General features: G+C 39.2%; 1 protein-coding gene across 1 annotated transcript in view; it reads right to left on the bottom strand.

Annotated features, from left to right (window-relative positions):
- Nucleotides 1–2,183: 2,183 nt before the first annotated feature.
- Nucleotides 2,184–22,033, bottom strand: part of Hhla2 (HERV-H LTR-associating 2) — an 85,573-nt gene continuing 65,723 nt past the window's right edge. The window contains exons 5-9 of the mRNA XM_012517533.2: nt 16,066–16,332; nt 11,617–11,934; nt 7,700–7,816; nt 4,226–4,279; nt 2,184–3,457 (exon numbers count right to left, since the gene is read on the bottom strand). Of these exons, the coding sequence (XP_012372987.2) occupies nt 4,266–4,279; nt 7,700–7,816; nt 11,617–11,934; nt 16,066–16,332 (716 nt within the window). The 3' untranslated portion in view covers nt 2,184–3,457; nt 4,226–4,265. The remainder of the gene's footprint in view (nt 3,458–4,225; nt 4,280–7,699; nt 7,817–11,616; nt 11,935–16,065; nt 16,333–22,033) is intronic.

The raw sequence follows: 22,033 nt of genomic DNA, 5'->3' as shown, positions 1-22,033 counted from the left end.
GGAGCTAGGAAGCAACACTCAAGGTAAGAGCCAGAGCTCCCCTGAAAAGTACCACAGCCATCCTCTGCAATAGTGAGGTCCTCAACTACTCCATTGATGAGGAAAGCTGGGCTCCCATCAGGAAAGCCAACATGACAAGCTTCCCCAGAGTCTGAGCCGTGCACCGTCTTCCACTCCAGAGCCAGGAAGCAATGCTCAAAGTGAGGACCAGAGCTCCCCCAAACTGAACCATAGCCATCCTCAGTGCTCCCCCAAACTGAACCATAGCCATCCTCAGTGACAACAAGGTCCAAGCTCCTTCAGTGATGAGAATAGCTGAGTTCATCAGGAAAGCCTGCATGACAAGGTCCTCCAGGAGAAACAACAGCTCCCACTAGTTCCCTACAGCCTCAAACAGCTTCTATACTTCTTTCTCTCCAATATTCCTTTTCATTTTGTTAGTGACAATCCTCAGGCACACCTCTCACACCCAGCACCACTCCAGTTCAGTTCAGCCTGGTGTTACAAGTTGACCATCAATTGTTAATCCACCACAGTCAGTAAATGGCCTCAAACACTGTGATAGCTCAAGAATATTTTATCAGCTCAAAAATAGTGAGATAACAGAGATGAAAAACAGCTCTGTGAAAAGCCAGAGCCCTGGACTCATAGCTCTTCTGTCATCTGTAGTTTGAAGAGTGCTGGCCAGGTGTGTGTGCAATTCCAAGGCAGCAGGATCTCCTGCAAGGCAGCCATTATCACATGGAAGTGGTGGTGACAGAAACAAGTTCCAGCTTGTCCTATTGGACTCGCTTTCTCCCTCAGTCTCTTCACTGTAGATCAGCTCTTCTTGCTGACACTGGTGCAGCTGGCCTATGGCTACATCAGGCCTGGAACCCACAACTGTGCTGAAGCTGTATAGTAAATCCTATTCCCTGTCATTCTTAGTGGTCCTGCTTCTATGATCAAACCTGACTCATAAAGGCAGCTCTAAGATTAATTAAGGAAACCAGAAGTCTGACAGACCCCAAGTTCTTCCTTGTCTACAATCCTCCACATGTTGGCTTCAGTCCTTCACCCTCATTGTGTAAGAGGACAACAGTGGTTCAGAGCTTTCTCTCCTCACACGGTACCCCGTGTCACTTCTGAAAATGCAGAAACAGCCTTTCAGAAGCCCTCAGGAAAACCTTTCCTCTTGTCCTACTGAACACATGCATGTGCTAAACCCAGCCTCATAGCAAGAGGACAGAAATGATCAGGGTGTTCTCAGCCAGAGCTGGCCTCAGCCTCCTGAATATCAGAGCCATTGAAGCACAGGGAGCCAAACAATGGTTTTGAGAGTGGGCCTGGAAGGGGTGGGATAACTCCCTAGTCAACGATGCATGTACAACCAAGTTCTCCCTACCAGTAATCTCAACACAGTGAGAAAGCACTCAACAGTTAACATGTAACTTTATTTTTTACTAATATTTGTGCAATGTTTATTTTTGCTAATTACATCACAGTTTACATGTGCTTCATTTGTAGTGGACATGTAGAATGCAGTCAACTCATCCTCTGTTTCTTCCTCTGAGATACATTGGTTCTTTCACACACGGACATTGATGGGGATGTCTCTAAGATTTTTTCTGCAATAATAGAAGCTTCCCTCAAACTAAATTTAAAATCATCTTTTAGTAACCCAACATTTACAGCCAGGAAACATCCATATCTTGAGTGTTGCTTAGAAAATTTCTATTATTACATTGCCACATCTGAAATCAGAATGCTATTACTTCTTCACTCACCATGTACTTAATAAGAATATCCCAAACTTTAGCTTGGAAACACAAATATTATTTTTATGTATTATTGAATATTAATTTAATTTCCTAGTAAAATTATTTTTATTGGGCACCATTTAAACAAAATGAATCAAAATAGCTAGAGGCAAAGATGTCAGGCACTTGATCATTACCTTAATGTGGATGGCCTTTAGGTCAGAGGCTTTAATACTTTACCATTTATGAACACCTGTCATAACATTTTAGCAAACACTTCAGTTAACAAAATTATGCAGAAATTATGAGGCTATAAAACAGAGGGGAGCTGATAGAGAAAATTGGACCAGGTGGCAGTCATACCTCACTTCAGGATTTTTTTTTAAATTAATTTTATTGAAAAACAAATAGCAACGAGATAGTTTCAAAAACCAATTTGTAGGAGAGTTTCAATAATTAAAACATTGCATATTGTTGTCTTTGTAGTGGTTAGTCATAGTACAAGATGTAGACATGATAAAATAAACTATAGGGCCAATGCTTTGATTGGTTAAGTCACAAAATATCTGGTTATGCTGATATAAACATTTACATTAGAATTTTTGCTATAAATTTATGACTAAGGGTGAGGGAAAGAGACCATGAAGTCAGCTGGATACTGCATCTCTCCCTGTATTAAATTTATATGGAAAGCTACATCTATTAGAAAGCTGATTAACTGTATTCCAACTGATATGAGTTCATTAAATTAACTTCATGGTCAGGGTCACTTGATCATAGCAACCTGACTTCAGATACATCAATTCTTGAGAGGCCTTTTCCCCTTAAACATTCTTGGACATACCAAGACTTTTACTCCGCAGCAACCCTGAGTCTTACCATACTAAATTTTGTGGGTTATGCTCATACAGCCATTAAATAAACCTAAGGTATACTACCTCAAATCAATGGTCATGTTTTCAGGCCCTGGCATTTCATACCATCACTAAGCTCTAACCTGTTCCTACTGCTTTTAGCCCTCAATGATTAGTCAAATTATAGGTCAGCTCCTGATAGTACATCCCTGCTGAGTTCTAGGTGGAAACTCACTGTGTTCACCTGAGCATACGGCAGCAGAAGTAAATAATTAAGATGATTACTTTCTAAGTTAAGTTGAGTTGCTTTTATGTACTTACAATCTAATGCAGGTGGGAGGGTCAGAAATGGTTGTATATATCATAATGCATGAACATAATACTGGATGCCTTGTATACCTGACAATAACAAATTTATGAAAAACAAAAATTTATTTTTTATACTACTGGAGGTTGCACAATCCAAAATCAAGGTGCTGGCCTCAATCAAGAATCTTTTCACTGTATCCCATAGCAGAAGGCAGAAGGCCAGAAGAAGGCAAGGATAAGAGCAGACCAAACTCATTCTTTCAATAACTACCCCACTCCCACAGCCATGGTAGGACCCTCATGACCTAATTACCTCTTATTAGGCCCAGCTTCCAACACTGTCACATTGGCAATTGAGTTTATATTACACAAGTTATTGAAGACAAAAGGAAAGCTGAATAAAAGAGAACAGTTCAATCTTCCCAGTGGTAAAACTTCCAGGGCTGACAAGCCATTGCCTGGGACGGCAGTGAGGACGAGATGACGTCACTGTATATTCTGAATGCTCATCATGGTCTGTCTTCATTTCCTGTACTGGCTGGCTATTTGAAGAGGCTAGAACCAAGAAAAGACCTATAAATATCTGTCATTCAAGTCAGAATAACTTTTTCTTAAGTGTTTAAGGATGATTCTTTTTGGGGTAGGGAGTCTTAAGCTATTACTTGCATATATAATCAAACATCCATGAAACCCTTATTTTATAAGTAGCTACAAAATCTGAATCATATCTATTTCAATCTCCTCGTCTGAGGTTCTTGAGCCTTTCACAGTGGAGATCGAGTTCACTCCATTTTGGGCCCTTACTTGTAGTCTAATTATTGGAACGTATAAATGAGAAAAGATACGCTGAGAAAAGGAAATATGTAACCAGACTCTAATTTGTAGGTGAATTATCAGTTGCCAAGGAAGCTAGAAGTGGCTGAAAAAGCACAAGGGGTCAGCAGTCCGTCTTACAAGAAAATATGGTTCTATTTTCCCCATTTGACATATCTGCGCTTCTGTGTAGCTCAATAGAGTCCCATGTTTCATGTTTTTATCACAAAAATAAGTCCACAGAAGCACAGGGCCATTGAATAGCTTCTAGGTAAAGCCTTTCTGCAACAGGGAACTGTAAGAGCAACCATTTATTTAAGCAGAAACAACTTGTTTAATTACAGGCCTGGAGAGAAGCCCAGCTGTATTTTTCTGCTGGATTATTTTATAATCCCTCTTGCTTTTTTTCAAAGTCTTATGTGATGACATAAATTAGTTGAAACTTCAAACTCCTTTTATGATTGAAGTTTTGCATCAGTAAATGGTTTGATAAAGGAAATGATTCCTTACCATGTTGACTTCTAAATTACCATCATTGCTAGTCTCTTCATCAGTAGACATTTTCTACCCAAAAAATAATAAACAAATAAACAAACAAATACTTCTCTTTGCAAACATTCAAATTCTCGTTTATTCCAATCTCAGTATAATTATGTTATGGGAAATACCTTCATTACTTCCCCTTTTGTCCCTTCATTCCAACAAATAGCATTAAAAATGCATTCAGTGTAAAAACATGGCATCAGACAGCAGTAAATTCTTATGATTGATTGAGGTGCTCCAATGAAGAAAATAAATACAGTTCAACCAGACCAGAAATTCTTGGCATTTTAGAGTTGCTGGTTTTATATTCACCAATAACTAACAATGCAAAAGTCACAGTCAAGGAGAGGCCCGGAGCAGCGGTTAGGAATTTGAGGCAAAAGATCTCAAAGAAGGCTTTCCTTCTAGGCCTTGATAAATCTGTTGCCTCCTTTAGTTTTGTTCTGTTTTATTGGTTATACAGGTTAATGTGTTTAATTTTAGAAGACTTAGGTGTAGACATAACAGTTTTCCTCATTTTCACCCTCCTTGCTGTCCTGCCCTCCACTAGCTTTTAGAGGATTTCAATGGAAATGAGCAAAATATAATATATACATTAAAATTATGGTCTTTTTAGACATATCCTAGACTAAGAACATTTTAAAATAAGATAATACAAAAGAGAATTCTAAAAAAACTCACATAAATTGTATCATATGAATCTACAACCAGGAACCTAGAGGTAGGTCAGGTTTTGTGACAGTGCAACAATTCTGTATTTTTAAACAATGTTTTATTAACTAGCCAGTATCTAACAAGACTTGCCTATGCCTTCTGACTGCTCTTTCAGAACCATAATTTATTTGCTTTCTGCCAAACAGATTACTAGAGAGAAAAGTATTAATTCCCCAGCTCCTGCCCTGTAAGGTAGTCTTGGCCTGGCTATACCCTTTGACAGAAGTCATTCTCCTACACATCAGTGATTTTATGTGACTTTCTCCTTTCAGGTTTTTGAAAGTATTGTCCTGACCCCATCCTTCCGTCCTCCCTTCTGTGCTCATTTTGTAGTTTTAACTATGCCATATGTGTCCTGTTGGGACTTAACTATGGAGCTTTCCAACATAGAAACTGTTGTTGAGCAGTGTGTTGTAGCTCCTCTCCCATAATTTTAATCTACTGCAATCATTACATCAGGATTATCATTATAATAGGTTAGGGGTCCTTGGGGGGAGACAAGTGAAACTACCTAAGATCTACCTCCTATGACCACTTCTGGTAAGCCAAGGAACTGGGATAGCAAGTAGAAAGGCAGGTCTGTCTATTGGTAGAGAACTGGTGAGACTCACACACTGTCACTATTGCAACCTGGTTCTCTAATGATTTTGTCACTGGCTAGTGTTCTGAACTACAGGAAAGACAAAATCTAAAAGAGCTGGTTCTTGAGCCTGCTAAGGCCTATAACCATTGTCTGTCCTTTTTTTCAGGGCCCTCTAAAGGAAAGTGTCCCCCTGGTTTCCAGGATATTACTGATCAGCTAAGTGTTCTTGCTCAATTCATAGAAAAGTGGCAGCAGCTGTTCAGATCTTTTAGTCTTCATATCTCTCCTTGCCACTCAGACCCAGCAGCTAACAGTACGTGTCTGGAACTTTTCCAGTTACCAGAGATGGTGATCATCAGCTATTCTTTGTTGCCTCCATCACTCTCTGTTGCCAGGGGTGTTACCAGCCCTGGCTGCTGTTTTCTTTCAGCACCAGCTGATGTTACCAGCTCCTGGTGTACCAGATCAGCATGCTCTACTCCAGATAAATGTATGAATACATCAGCATATGCTGTCTAGAAGAGGCTTTACCAGAATTTATCCTGCAGCCTATGGGAGAACAACACATAAGCCAAGCCCACTAAAAGGCCTGGGAAGATTGCTTATAAAGCAAAAATGATGGGCTCTCACAAGCAGTGTTAGACTTTCTACTCCATCATGGGTAAGGGAGAGAACCCTCATAGATCTTTCGGAGGACAGAATCATTCAGAGAGGCTTCAGGGTGGAGGTACCTGGGAAAAGTCCATGACTGCAGCCTGTTCCAGCCAGAACAAGTATCTCCCAGAACAGCCAGGAGACACCTGCAAGGCATTTGGGGAAGCATCAAATACTACTGGGAAGCATCAGGCCCTTTGGAACTTAGCTCAGTCTCTCTATTACCAAAATCTTCTGACTTTAGTGCCGGTAGTAGGGAAATATCAACCCCAGGAACTGACAGCAGAGACACGGGATCTGTCTCAACCTCCCAGGACACCCAAGCACTTCTCAGGAGGGTGTTAGAGTGAGGGAAGGTTTCTGGGGGCTCAGCCCAATGAGTTAGTGGGAGGCCTCAGGTAGTACATGTAAATCTGCTTCACAAGTACACTTAGTAATTGAGTGAACTTCCTGGTTTCCCATTTTCTGGGGTGTGGAAATAAAATATGGAGATAAACTAGATCTGAATTTCATCTGGATCCTTCAAATGCTCAAATACTGCTCATTAATGTAAAGTATTATAAGGAGAATTGCGGCCATCGTATCAGAAGTTATAATTTTGAATTACTCTCAGTAATATAAGTTAGTTACATAACATTTAAGAAAAAATTAATTTAAGAAGGATTAAAATAAAATGGACCACAGAGATGCTCCATTTGTGGAAAGCACCAACCATTTGAATAAGCTCAAAGCAGGAGAAAAGAAGGCCCATAGTGGAAGGAGCTCACTGGGTGAGGTACAAAGATCCAGGCAACTCATGGTCAGATCATCAGAAACAACTTCTTAAAGGTTTCTTCTTATTTCTTCCCAGCTATTCCTCAGTGCAAGATGATCATCTTATTTATTAATTTAATGCAAAAATAGTTTTTTTAATTTCCCTATCATTTTCAATTAAATATTTAATTCTCTTACGATAAAAGTAAAAAATAGGAAATGATAATGTGTTGCATGAACATGCTTGTTGATACTTGGTGAGCCTCTTGATTGCTTCCTCAGGATACATTTTTGAGAGTAGGATATTAAAGAGAAAATGTAAAGCCATTTTAAAGGATAAGTTTTCAAATGACTCTAGAGGGCTGGCCAGATAGTTCCGTGGACTAATGCACCTACTGAGACAGGCTCAGCAATGGGGGTTCGACCCCTGGCATGCCGTGCTGTCCCCAACCCCGGAGAGTGCTGAGATAGCCACTGAGACTGGGTGTGGCGGCATGTGCCTGTAATCCCAGAGCTTGGGAGGCTGAAAACAGGAGGATCACTACATGTACAATCTGTGTAGTGAGACCCTGTAGAACCTGTACTAAATACATAAAAAATAAATAAAAATAAAATAAAATGACTCCAGAAAAGTAAGATGCATTTACATGCACAATCAGCAATGTATGTGTTTTGATGTCAACTTGGTTACACAGAACATGCAATATTGAGGGGCAGAGCCAAATTCTCCTTATTACCTGAGAGGTATCTTCTCCATTTATAACGGAAGTTCACTATCAAGGTCAGAAACACTGCCCAAACACCCAATGCCACCAGAACAGGTATTATCCAGGAAGCATTTCCTTCACTGGGTTCTAAATAAAACAAAGAAAGCTTGTGAACTGGAAGAAAATTTACCAAATATGAAAAGAGAAGGGTGGGGATAGATGGGTGGAGGTGGGTTATGTTTACTGCTTCTAACACTAATTAGTTTTGCATTCCAGATGGGAGGCAGAATTCATAAGAAATGACACACAAACTAAACTGGCCCTTTAAAAATAAAGTCAAGACACCAGTGTAGATGAGAGAATTTGCCATGAGGATAAATATCTCCCAGGATCAGTATCTATTGCGGGAAACCTACAGATAATGTAATATTAACCAATTTAGGGATGGATGGAGGTGAAGGTCGAGAGAGTAAAGAGTCTGAAAACTTGGACATCAATAAAGCTGTTACGGATTTTACTTATTTATTTATTTATTTGTATTTAGTACAGGGTCTCACTACACAGATAGCGCTCGGAGTGATCCTCCTGTTTTCAGCCTCCCAAGTGCTGGGATTACAGGTGAATGCCACCACGCCCAGTCTCAATGGCCTTCTCAGCGTGCCCTTGGGTCAGGGTGAACATGTCAGGCTGGGGATCAAACCCTGGCCACTGCGCTCTGCCTAAGCAGATGCTTTAGTCTGCTGAGCTATCTGGTCAGTCCCTGTTATGGTTTTTAAATTACTACTTTATATTACAATCAGGGAATGAACACACTTTTACAAAGGATAATTAGAACTGCAGACCAGCCTCAGCTCAGAGCCCATGAGAGAAGGGTGTCATACACCCTTGGCCTGGAGAAGAGTGTGCTCAGGGGATACTGGTGTGAATTTCAGAGGCAACAAGAGAAGCAACAGATGTCCACTGGATTATGAGTACTCGCAGATTTCCAGGAAAAACTAGAGGACTCTGAACTTGTAGAACTCTGGTCTTGCCTAGAATTGTAATTAATATTAAAAGGATTCCTGAGGTGGATTCTTGAAGGTAGGAATTGGGAAACTTTAGGTTACTAAAGTTAAGACTGTGCTAATCTTGTTATCTCAACCTACCAAGTAATAGGAAATATTAAGAGTACAGAGGCCAATTCAGTGTGGAAAAATGCTTTAGAGTCTTCCTTTAAAGTGGATACCTCTGTTCCATGACAGACATTGAGTTTTATGAACATACTATTATGATTTAATAAAGCAAATAATGTTTTACATGCAACAAAACATTAATCTATTTGAGACATTCTGAAATTCTATATTGTTATAAAGAAGAGATGATGTAGAAATGTTAGGCTTGCTCTGTAATGTGTTTTCATACACATTTCTTCCCAATAAAATCCTATTAAGTCTTATAAAGTACATAAGTGCTATCTGTCTCTTTATCTATGACCCTTAGTTCCCTCTTTTTTTTTTCTTTTTTTTTTTTGCAGAACCGGGGATTGAACTCAGACCCTTGTGCTTGCCAGGGAAGCACTTATTCCACTGAACCATCTCCCCGGCCCCTTAAAGTTCCCTCATCTTAAGGGGATTTGCCCAAAGTCAAAACCTCATTCAGCAGTACAATCTAGAAAGGATTTTCTATTTCATGTAGCTTGGTTCAACCCTTTTGGCCAGATCTAGACTCTAAGTTCACAAGGATCCCCTTCCCAAATCTGGACCTTCTTTTCATATGCTGTGGCATCTCCTAGACAATTTAGAATAGAAAAACATTTTTTTTTGAGGAGTTGTTTGTGGCACTAAGGACTAAACCCAGGACTTTCGGCATTCTACACAAATACTTCACCACTGATCTATGTCACAGCCTAGAAAACCAAATTGCCTTGAAAGGCTAATGTGTGGGATACCACAACTATTTGCCTTTTTCTCTTCGCTGTCTGGGTGGCTCCTGTGCCAGGCCTCTTCTCGGGGGACTATGGACCACCCTTTCCTGTACTCACTGGCCAAGGTTAACTCGGGAATGAGAGGCTCTGAAGGGCCTCTTGCCAGTGATGGAAGAGTCCTGATGCCTCCCTTTGTGTGCGCTGGCAATTACATCTCTGGGTAGGAATAGGGGCCATATGTGGTCTTCAGACAGATTCTTCCTGATTATTTTTCTATACACCAGAATGAATCCAACATGAGGCAACACTTTTAAAAATAGAATTCAGGCTTAACTGCATTTTACATAAAACCGGCATTCTTATTTTAGAGAAAGATAGAAGTTTCAAATGCATCCTATTTTTCTTTTTCATTCTATACTGTCAAAATCATAGCTCTACAAACAAGTACTACAACTTAGAGTATAGAAGCTTCTTCTTTGTAAGACCATGTCACCTGAGGACACCCATGTGTTCTTATTTCCAATCTTACTATATGGAATAGCTAAACTTCTAACGAATTGCAATTCTCCTCATTTTTGCAGTTGGAATGATAAAAATTTCTAAAACCTTACATAGTCCACTGATAAAAAATATTCTATATTAAAGCATGCAGAGGGTTAGCGTTAGGGTTAGGGTAAATAAATAATAAAGCATGCAGAAAAAGCCACCATTGCTTCCCATGTCCAACTGATAGATTAAGGATGAAGGAGCAACCAGATCACCCAGGAAGCCAACTCCACAATACATATGCCCTGACTTTTTGGTTAACAGACTAGAAATACTTATAATTTTCTGCAGTCAACTATTGAGACTTAAAAAGTAAACTGAACTGAGGATACACAGTGTTTCATATGTCAGGTGGTTGTTATTTCCACCAAGTTAATGCACAGTGCCATATTTTCTCAGCCTTCAGTGGGTTTCCAGGTCTGACTTCGCACTGTGTCTGCAGTCTCAGTTCCAAAACCTGGGCTTTAAGGCAAATATTAGATATACCCATGAGCAGAGGCTGAAGATACTGTTGCAGGAGGTGAGTTAAATGGAAGTATTATAGGCAGTCAGACAGGGCTAGGCCCTTGAAGGAGATAACACAGAGGACAAGATACCTTACAACAGTTGGAAGGATGGATGCTCCCATCATGTGCCAAACCTAAAGATCAAAGATCAAACAAATGCCGACCTCCCTAAAGATTGGCATCCAAGATTGATCATCACCCTAAGGGAGCCGGAAGAATCATTAATCTGACTACTACTGGATGGCTAACTGATGAAGCCCAGTTCTACATTCATGCCCACTTGCTACATGACTTGCTTCCCCATTTGGTCCTAGACTTAATCAATTTTACCTGAGCAATGATGCTTGCAGTCTCATTGGCTAATCATAATTTTGTCCCACCTCATTCCCATCTAAGCAAGTTCCCATGTTCTCTACCACCTTAGACCCACCTCACTGCATGGTTTTACTCTATCAAAGTCCCTGGAAGAGAGAGCTTCCTGGGGACAACCTGCTCAGCCCCCCCTCCTGTCCCTCTCTTAGACAGGAGCTTTCTTTCCCCCAATAAATATATTCTGCACATAACCTCCATTTGTTCCTAAAATTCATGCTTTAGTTTTAGAGAACACAAACTCATCCAGTTCAGGTCAGGAGATCATTTTTCCCTATGTCATTTGGAGGTTCCCTGTATTATTTGGAGGTCACTCACCTGAGATCAGTTTTTCTCCCTGTATCAATACTTAGCCCACAGTCTTCAAGACATATAGGTTCCTCTTAATTTCTAAAGTCCGGAAACCAAGAAAAGGAAATCTCATGGGCATATCTTTTTCGATAAAACTTTTGTATAATCCAAGGAAGGAGGGTTTTCTAAAATCTTGCTTAGAAAAACCCCTGTAGATGACACTTTAAGAAGTGCTAAAATAAACTTTACAAGCTAACCTAATAGTTTGTATGATATGCAAAATGTTCAACTGTCATAGCCCAAATGCTTCACTTAACATCCCTTCAACTTACCTATATGCAGCGTATGGACAGTGAGCAGAGTATATTCTCTTGAAGAAATATTGCACAAATATTCCCCAGTGTCTGAAACACTAAGATCTGTCAAAGTCATAGAGAAATCATTCTGGTTTATCAGTTCTTTGTTCCAAGAGAATCGGGGTTCATTGATGACTGGAATTTGTGAGGCACTCAAATAGCAACCTAAGACGGAGGCAATTCCATTTTTCCTTATGGACCAAGTAACGATGAAGTCTTCACTTGGTACAGAAAAGTTTCTTATTCCTTGACATGAGAGTGAAGCATATTCGCTTTGCCTTTTGCAAAGGTCACCTAACAATAGAACAGGAAAGACAACATCAATAGAGATTTTTTAAAAAAAGTTAAGTGAATTTTTAAGTTACACTTAGTAGGAAATGAATACTGTAATACTGATATCTTTGGAAATATCATTTTGAAAGCAATTAAAGGTCTGTGCTGCAGAGTTTAAAAAGAAAAGTCTTTATTGGCACTGTTTCAAAGATCTCCCCCGAAAGTTAAAATCTTCCTAAAATGGCTAAGTCTGGGCCAGCCAGGGAAGTGCTGTGTCTTGGCATTAACTTCTACATCCTGACAATAAGCATGCAGGAATGCTTCTGCCTGCTATGAGGCTTCTCACCTGCTCCTGTTGACCCCCACCTCAAATGCTCTTCTCCCCAAGACTCCCCTCAGGCAACTCTGTCTACTCCCTAGTGCTCCCTTTTATTTTTACGGTCTTAACCACTTCATACCCATCTAGGCAAATGAGACTCCAGGTAGTATGTTTCTAACTATGTGCAAATTATCTCTCAGGAGAGCTCTTTCATAAGTGGACCTCAACTGGGTATTGTCAGCATGGCTCTCTGGAGCCAGCTCCAGCTTGTCCTTCCTGTTCTGTGTCTCTGCAGGCTGAGCTCTATGGATAGACAGATTATTCTCCTTCACCCTAGACCAATGGTGCTAAACCTATGGCACACATGCTGCAGCAGGCTGTTTGTATCCGTGAAAGCTCCAAAAGGTTCGTTATCTAGAATCAAAACATTTTCCCATCACTGCTCTCTCATGTACCTGCAGAAGACAGGTATCACCACAAATACCTATAGTGCAAGTCCAGGCTCTCTCTGATGTTTCAAATCCTCCTTTGCCTCAAGATAGATTTCAATTTCCTTAGAAAGATATAGAAAGTCTTTCATTGGTTTTTTGCCTCCCTCTCTAGGTTTAAGTCTTGATTTTTCTAATTTTATCCTCAACCACTTACATTTCAAACAGTCTCAGAAAATTTCATTGCTCTGTGTTTTTGTGCTGCATACCTAGAGTGCTGAAATTCTCCTGGAATCTCTTACTCTTACCATTCGGACTACAGATGACACTTTATGGATGTAATTGGTAACTGCCCCCCACTTCCAAATACAGCAAACATAGCTAGTTTTATCCACGCTTGCACTGCATGCTGTGGATCCAGAGAGGCATAAGCGTCTCGTTCTCAAGTTCACAACCTGGGCAGGACAAATCTTGAAACATGGAAGAGTCTCAGCAAGACTAGAGTACTGAATTTGAGGAATTTTGCTTCAAGGTACTTATTTCTGAAGGAACATGGGATATAATTATTCTACAGAGAAAATATTTGTAATGTAATATTAAATCCTGAACCCTCTTATGTTTCTGTTGCTGGCTGGCTGGCAGGGGATGAGTGAGTGTACATCATGTCTTTAACCTGGAATCATGGAAAGGCAGTCACTGTGTCAGTATTTTGAGACTATGAAAACCTGGAATGCATAAGGCTAAAAAGAATACCTAAGTTCTACTTTCTCCATAAAAGAGAGAGTTACAGAAGATTTTGCCATGCTTTTAATGACTATTAAACCTTAGAATTAGACAAGAAAATAACAAATTAATTTTTCTTTCCTGTGATATTTTCTTAAAGAGAAGCTTATGGATATAGAGATTGATCAAAGTTTAGTTCTATTCAAATAATTAGAAAAATGAGAAAGGCAAAAATCTGATTATGCTGTGATAAAAGTGTCAGATAAAGGTCAAAGGACCAATGCAATGTTAAGAGACTATACCACAAATAATAACAATAATTAATTCTTTGACCTGTTAAGAAATTTTCCTGTGGGAATATAGACTGGTGCAACCATTATGGAAATCAGTATGGAGACTCCTTAGAAAAGTTGGACTGGAAATCCCATTTCAACCAGCTATTCCTCTACTGGGAATTTTCCCAGAGGATCAGAAATCATTATATCATAGTGATATATGTGTGCCTATGTTTATAGCAGCACAATTTGTGATAGCCAAATCTTGGAAACAACCAAGATGCCCATCATCTGAGGAATGGTTGAAAAAAAATGTGGTATTTTTACACAATGGAGTATTATTTAGCTATGAAGAATGATAAACTCAAAGCTTTTATATTGAAGTGGATGCCACTTAAACATATACTCATAAGTGAAATAAACCAGACACACATGTGTAAATATCATATAGTCTCCCTTGTATGAGAACCCAAAAGAAGAAATACAAATAGAAAGGTGTAATACAAGTAGAAGGAAAGCAGGATCTCAAGGACTAACTAACAAAGAAAGGGAAAGGAGAAGAGCTAGGAAACATCACAATGTCAAGACATACAGTTATATGTAGAAGATGGGCAAGGCAATGATCCTGAGAATATTTAGAAGATTTTTGAATCTAGCAGTAAATTGGAAAAATTCTCACCCTGACTAACTACATATATTGATACCTGTGAACTAAGCAACTGCACTGCAGATAGTAATTTGTAATAGTAGTTTCATGCTTGGAGTGCCTGTCATTCTGGTCTTCTGAATATGGGCTGCTTATCATGACATGACAGTTGCTGCTATGATGTCTCTCAGGTAGATGGTTGTTCAAGAAGAAGGAGTGGTGAATGAAAGCAAGAGACAGGAAAAGGAATAATGTGGGACTGTCTTGCTTCAAGGTTGTTTACGGTGAGATTTTTGGAATTATGTGTAAACATAAGAAGTATATAATTCTTTATGCCTATTTTTAAAATATATTCTAATTTTTAAATGTTTTTATCATATTCTGTAGGAACTTAAAGTTCAACATATCAATACTTGATGAAAAATACCTGTTCCATATTATGCCTAAGATGTTTGATATGCAGACAGATAGTGAGGTTAAGCTTAACAGCCTAAGTTGTATAGTAATAACAATAAGCTTGTCTTCTGGATGGTTAACAACCTAAGTTTGCAGACCAAAATTAGAGAAAAAGCAGGGCTGCAAAGAAAGCCAACATTTTGGCCCTAGCCTTCTAAGGTCAATTAAGACTCAGGACATATGAGAACTTGTACTGTAACGTCATGTAACTCAGTAGTGTCCCAAATTTTCTGATGAAGGAGATTATGGGGCCAAAGAGGAAAGTGATCAATGGTGTACAGTGTGCCTAAGGAGAGTCACTTGGAGAGAAAACATTCAGGCTTTCACAGAGAGCACGTTGGCCAAGCAATGGCCACGACTCATCCACATGGCTGACACTGACAAAGGTTCTACAATCTGAGGTACAGGATCTCAGGATAAATCCTGAGGGGATTTCATTGACCTTATCAGACCCAAAAGCTACAACTCTTGTTGCATAGGTCCTGCTTTACCTTGGTCTTAACCATCCAGCAGAAAAGTATAAAAATGAAATATAAGAAGTAAAGCCATGCTGTTATGTTGAGCTGTAGGAGACTCAGGTCAACAATTTCTGACATTGCTGGTGAAGTGGAAGACCCAATACTATTATGGGCTACTGGACTCTTTTAGAATATTTTGCTGAGTTTACACACCTATAATACTCAAATAACGGAACTTAACAAAAAAAGGGGATACAGATGAATGTCCATTTTGTATCTGTGTATTCAAAGTGGTTAGGATAGATATATAGTTACATTCTCTTAATAAATAGTAGAATGATTTGTTCTAATGGTGTTTGTAAATAGGATATCATGTCCGCATCTTGTACAGCAATTAACCACTAGGAAGAATGTATGCAATGTGTGAATTATTGAAACTGTCCTACCAATTTGATTTGCAACTGTCTCATTGCTATTTGTTTATCAATAAAATTATGGGAAAAAAATTTTCCTTCCTCCCTTGATCTGAAGGGTAATACAGGTATAAAATCCTCTTTTGAGGTTGAACTATGGAGAAATACAATAATATTCAGGAATAGATTTGTTACTTTTTATTTCACAAATATTTTTACTCAAATCCTAAACAGTTACTAAGGTAAATAAACTTCCACATCACCAAAGAAGAATCAATGCTTAAGATTGAAAATGACTACCTAACATAACGTAGCCAGTGAGCATTAACGCTGATTCTAGACAAATTCTTTGTCTCCCTTTCTTCGCTGTGGACCCGCTCCCCAGCAGCCCCTCCCCCTGACGGTGCTACGCAGAGGAAGCCCACCGAGCCCACCTTCCTGGGTCCACCGCCCTGTCCATGTCTTCTTCAGCAATGGGTTTTCAATTGCACATTCATAAGATGAATTTGATCCTGTGATATTCAGGGCGCTGCTAATATAAAAAGGTCCCAGATACCCTGTTTCTTCTGTTTTGCTTCCAGAGACAGACGCAGTGTCCACTTTCCATGTGACACGTGGACGAGGATAAACACTGAGCACACTGCACACCAGGAAGCTGCTCGTGTTTCTCTTCTCGTGCTTCATCGCGGGAGTGAGGAAGGCTATGCAGGAAAGAGAAGCACAGGGACACCAGTCACCATTAGTTTCCTTGCGGGCCATACATGCAGAATCTTTTTCTTTCTTTCTTTCTTTCTTTCTTTCTTTCTTTCTTTCTTTCTTTCTTTCTTTCTTTCTTTCTGTATTTAGTACAGAGTCTACAGAGTCTTACTACACAGATCAGACCCATGGTAAGTCTCCTATTTTCAGCCTCCCAAGTGCTGGGATTACAGCACACCCAGTCTCAGTTGCCTTTTCAGCACTCCTCTGGGGCGGGGCTGGCATGCAGTATGTTTCTTAATGAACATAAACTGAAAAATTAAGATCTATGAGCAAAACTTGGGAGCTACTGCAAAGAAAACCACACACACCCCCAAAATTCCATAAAACCTTCAGATATAGGCCATTATTCAGAAAGAATGAAACAGAGCCTATATGGATACCAAGCAGACCCTATATCTATTTCCTGCAAACAAATCTCCTGACCTTATCTGAGCCAGAAAAAAAAGGGTGGTCAACGTCTATAAACTAGAGTTCATGTGACACTCTCAAATCCAGACACTGACAGCCTATTCGAGTCTCTGTTTATATATGATTCTTGGATTCTGAGTCCAGGTGTCAAGCAACTACATGAATCAAAGGAAGAAGGAATAGGGCTGGAAAAAACATTCCATCCAGAAATATATTCCCAAATATGTAACATATATTCAGACTTACCTTGGAGATAGGGTATTGCAAGTTCAGGTCCAGTGAAAATTATAACAAAGAAAATATATATTTTTGATGTCCCAGAGCATATAAAAGTTATTGTACATAATGTCTCATTAATAACATATACACCTTCTCTTGATAGTAGATGCTGTCTTCAGGTTTAACTCCAACAAAGGTTATGGGCCTTCTCTACCCTCACAGATTCCCCTTTTTATTGTTGAGAAGACCAGAGATAATTAATAATGCCACCAACCACGGCTTAGAGAGGGCACATCATGAACTGTGTAGCAAGACAGCCTTGCAGCTCACTAGGTGCAGAGAACCCAGGCTTGATGTGGAAATCACAATTCAGTAAACCTTAGTCTGCTAGGACAGCAGCTTCTAGAAGCAGAAGCTCAGCAGTAAGCATTGTACTCTTTGTGAACCCCTTGGATTTTTTTTGGTGTTTTTGTTATTTTTGGTTTAAATCAAGCCTGTGATGGGTGAACTATAGCTGAACATCCACAGTGTGTTCTATGAGTGCTAGCTCTCTTGAATTTGGATATCGGTTATTTTTTATAGAGTGTAAACCAGGTTTTATATTCTATAATGAAAACAGGTACCTATTTGTTTCTAAATAAAAATATTTACATTTGTCGTGGGAAAAAAAATATATACACCTTAATTTAGAAACACTGCTTAAAATGGCTAACAATGCTCTGAGCCATCAGCAGGCAGCACTCCTCTGCTTGTGCAGGGTCTCACTTTCACACTATGGACTCTGGCTGGGCAGGGTGATGGGTGCTGAAGGTTAGGTTAATTGAAGTTATTTATTTTTAATTAAGTATATTGGTGTATTTATTTCCATTCTTTTATTTTTTTCTCTTCCCTTCCTCCCCCCATCCCCATGCCCTCCATTTCAACATTTTCTTCCTATTTCACAGCATCAGTGATACATTTTGGTCCTTATTTACACTTTTGATCTCCCACACCACAGACACAATTTGATATTTACACACATGCATTCAATTGTTTTTTCACTTAGGAGTATGCATTCAAGGTGCACCCATTTACCTAGAAATGCCTTGTTTTCTTTCTTTCTTTCTTTCTTTCTTTCTTTCTTTCTTTTTTTCTTTCTTTCTTTCTTTCTTTCTTTCTTATTTTTGTGGTACCAGGGATTGAACTCAGGACCCTACACTTGCCAGGCAAGCGCTTATTCTACTGAGCTATCTCCCTGGCCCGATCCTTCTTTATTACTGAATAGTCCTCCCTTGTTTTGAAAACATATCTTTACTCATTTGTCATCAGTTAATGGGCATTTGGTCTGTTTCCAAGATTTTAGTATCACAAACTGTACTGCTATAAACATGGGTGGGCATGTACAACTGTGGTACATATTAAATGGACAAAAACTAAAAGTTTTCACTCTAAAATCAAGAACAAGACAAGGATGTGTATCATCACCATTCCTATTCAGTATAGTTCTGGAAAATATTAGACAGAAAAATTGAACAAGACAAAGAAATAAAAGGAATAAAGATAAGAAAGGAGGAAGTTAAATTGCCGTGATTTGTCAATGACACAATACTCTGCATAGAAGACTCCACAAACCCCACCAAAAGACTTCTACATTTATCAACAAAATTTAGTCATGTAGCTGGATATAAAGTCAACACTCAAACATTAATATAATTCTTGTACATAAACAACAAACTCACTGCAAGAGAAATTAGAGAAACACATTTCACAGTAGCATTTTAAAAAATGAAACAGGAATCAATCTAACAAAGGAAGATCCACACATTGAAAATTACAGTACTCTGAAAAAAGCAACTGAAGAGGATATAAAAAAATGGAAAATATTCCTTGCTGTTCAGTAGGAAAAACATATGTAGTGAAAATGGCTGTGCTACCTAAGTTGTTATATAGATCTAATGCAACCCCAATCAAAATATCAATAGTATACCTCTTTGACCTAGAGAAAACATTCCTAAACCTCACTGGGAATCAGAAGAGACCTAGAATAGCAAAAATAACTCTGGGCAACAAAGGCAAGGCAGGAGATAGCTCAAACCCTAACCTGAAATTACACTACATAGATACAGTGATTTAAAAAAAGGGCCAGCCTTTTAGCTCAGTGGACTAAAGCGCCTGCTTAGGCAGGTGCAGTGACCAGGGTTTGATCCCTGCTGTGCCATGTTGGCCCTGCCCCCAGGGCATGCTGAGACAGAGATTGAGACTGGGGTGTGGTGGTGTGTGCCTGTAATCCCAGCTCTTAGAGGGTGAAAAACAGGAGAATCACTACAAGTCTGATCTGTGTAGTGAGACCCTGCACACCCTGTACTAAATACATTTAAAAAAAAAAAAAAAAAAAAAAAAAAAAAAAACAGCATGGTCTTGACAAAAAATTTCCCAGACCCAAGGATCAATGGAACAGATTAGAAGATGCAAAAACAACTCCAAACACACTCAGGTACCCTATCTTTGACAAAGGGGCCAACTACCTTCACTGGAAGAATGTAGTTATTTGTTTAAACCAAAACTAAATAAATAAATAAAGTCTGCTGCATCAGTTAAATCTTCCTCTCATGAAAATTTTTCCTGTAGCATGATGCAATTTGTAACAGTAGAACTTGCAAAATTTGTGACAGTCTTCTCAAACCCTGCTGCTGCTTTATGAACTAAGTTTCTGGAGTGCTCTAAAATGAATCCCTTACTGTCACGTCAGTAGCATCTTCACCAGTTGATTCCATTTATAGAATTCACTTTTCTTTCTTATGCATGAAAAGTAACGCTTCATTCATTAAAGTTTTATCAGGAGAATGCAACAATTGGGCCACATCTGCAGATTCTGTTTTTAATTCTGGTTCCCTCACTGTTTCTGCTGATCTGTAGTTATTTCTTCTACTGAAGTACTTGTTCTAGGGCTCTTAAACTTCATACTGAATCTACTCTCCTGTACTCTATAAATAGAATATCCAAACCAGTCATTGTCATCCATAAGGGTTAAAACTAGCTTCCTTCATATCCTACTGATGCTGAGATTTTGGGCTACCCCTCTCAGAAGCAGTATATATTGAACCCAGCGTCTCACACTGAGCTATACTCCAATTTTTTTTGTGTTCAGTTGCCTGGGCCAACCTCAAACTTATCATTTACCTGCCTTTGCCTCCCATGGAACTAAAGATATACCCTACCATACTTGGCCATACACGTTCTCAGTGGCGTCTAGAAATGGCTCCTTCACAGAAGTTTTCAATTTAATTTTCCCAGAGGAAATTTCCATGTTAGAGGAATCACCACCTATAGCATAGTTATAGCCTTATTAAATAAATTCCTCCAATAATAAGATTTGAAAGTTTAAATTACTCCTTCACTCATGGGCTGCCAAATGGGTACTGTGGTAGCAGGCATACAAACAGTACTAATCTCACTGGACAGGTCCCACACAATGAATGGTGACCAGGTGCATTGTCAGTGAGCAGTAGTGTTTTGAAAGAAATCTTTTTTTTTCCTCTGAGAAGTATTACTCAATAATGGGCTTTAAATATTCAGACACCGTATAAAGAGATGTGCTGTCATCCTGGTTTGGATATTCCATTTATAGAGTACAGGAGAGTAGACTCAGTATAAAGTTTAAGAGTCCTAGAATTTTTGCAGCAGTGTGTGGGCGTTGACTTCCACTTCACATGCTCAGTCACGTTAGTACCTAGCGAGAGAATGTCTGGCCTTTAGAGCTTTGAAGCCAGGCACTAACTTCTCCTAGCTATGAAAGCCTAATGGCATCTTCTTCTAATACAAGATTGTTTCACTTACACTGAAAATGTGGTAGGTAGAGTCACCTTCCTCTCTTATCTTAGCTAGGTCTCCTGGAAAACTTTCTGTAGTTTCTCTCCATCAGTCCTCGCTGCTTCCCTTTGCACTTCTATGGTATGAAGACAGATTCTTCCCTAAACTTCATGAATAATCTGTGCTACCTTCAAACTCTTCTCATGCACTTCTTCATCTCTTTCAGCCTTCATAAGGTTGAAGACACTTAGGCCTCACTCCAGATTAGTCTGTCACTTAAGGGATTGTTGTAACTACTTTAACCTTCCATTTAGACCACTAAAACTTTCTTCCTACCAAAATTCAGGCATTTTGCTTTCTTATCATTCATGTATTCATTGAAATAGCACTTTTAATTTTCCTTGAGAATTGGGATTGGTTTAGTCACAGACTGGCTGTTTGGCAAAAAGTTCTACTAGCTGTTGGCCTCTATTGGCTCCTAGCATGCCTCCTCACTAATTGCTTGTAGCTTGAGATGTATGAGAGCCAGGGTGCTTTTCTTTTCACTTGAACAGCTGCAGGTCAATGTACAAATGTCTGTTCACATAGTCTTAAAATCGCTGTGTCACAGGGAATGAGGAGGCTTAAGGAGAGAGGGAGAGATGTGGAAGCAGCCAGTGGGTGGAGTCACCAGAAAACACATGTACTAAATTCACTGTCTCGCAAGAATGGCTTCTTAGCACCTCAAAGCAATTACAGGCTTCAAAACTCACTCACAATAGACCACACCAATGGATATATCAATAATGGAAAGGTTGGAAATACTTTAGACATTAACAAATGCCACAGAGACATGAAGTGAGCACGGGCTGCTGGGAAAATGGTAGCTATAGACTTCATCAACACAAGGCTGTCATGAAGCATGTCTCCAAAATAGCACAAAATAAAGCAAAATACTGTGCCTATAATATACTGTATTTGTGATGAGGAGCCTGATTATTAATGGACCACATCATTAGGAATCTGGTATTTTGAGTAATAGAATTCAGCCATGAAGCTCTGTTCCAACTACTTTTTTGTTTGTTTTTTTGGTACCAGAAATCAAACTCAGGACTTTGTGTTTGCCAGACAGATGCTGTGTCACTGAGCTATATCCCTGGCTGCAGATACTTTTTAAAATTTAATTGAACGGCTGTTTTAGTCAACGTTACCATAAAATTTGGCAGCATTTAATATACTAACTATATA

The sequence above is a fragment of the Octodon degus genome, unplaced genomic scaffold (assembly GCF_000260255.1).
Source record: "Octodon degus isolate 3935 unplaced genomic scaffold, OctDeg1.0 scaffold00187, whole genome shotgun sequence".
In the NCBI taxonomy this organism is placed as follows: domain Eukaryota; kingdom Metazoa; phylum Chordata; class Mammalia; order Rodentia; family Octodontidae; genus Octodon; species Octodon degus.
Note: the sequence above shows the minus strand (reverse complement) of the source record. Positions and strands in the feature narration are given on the sequence as shown.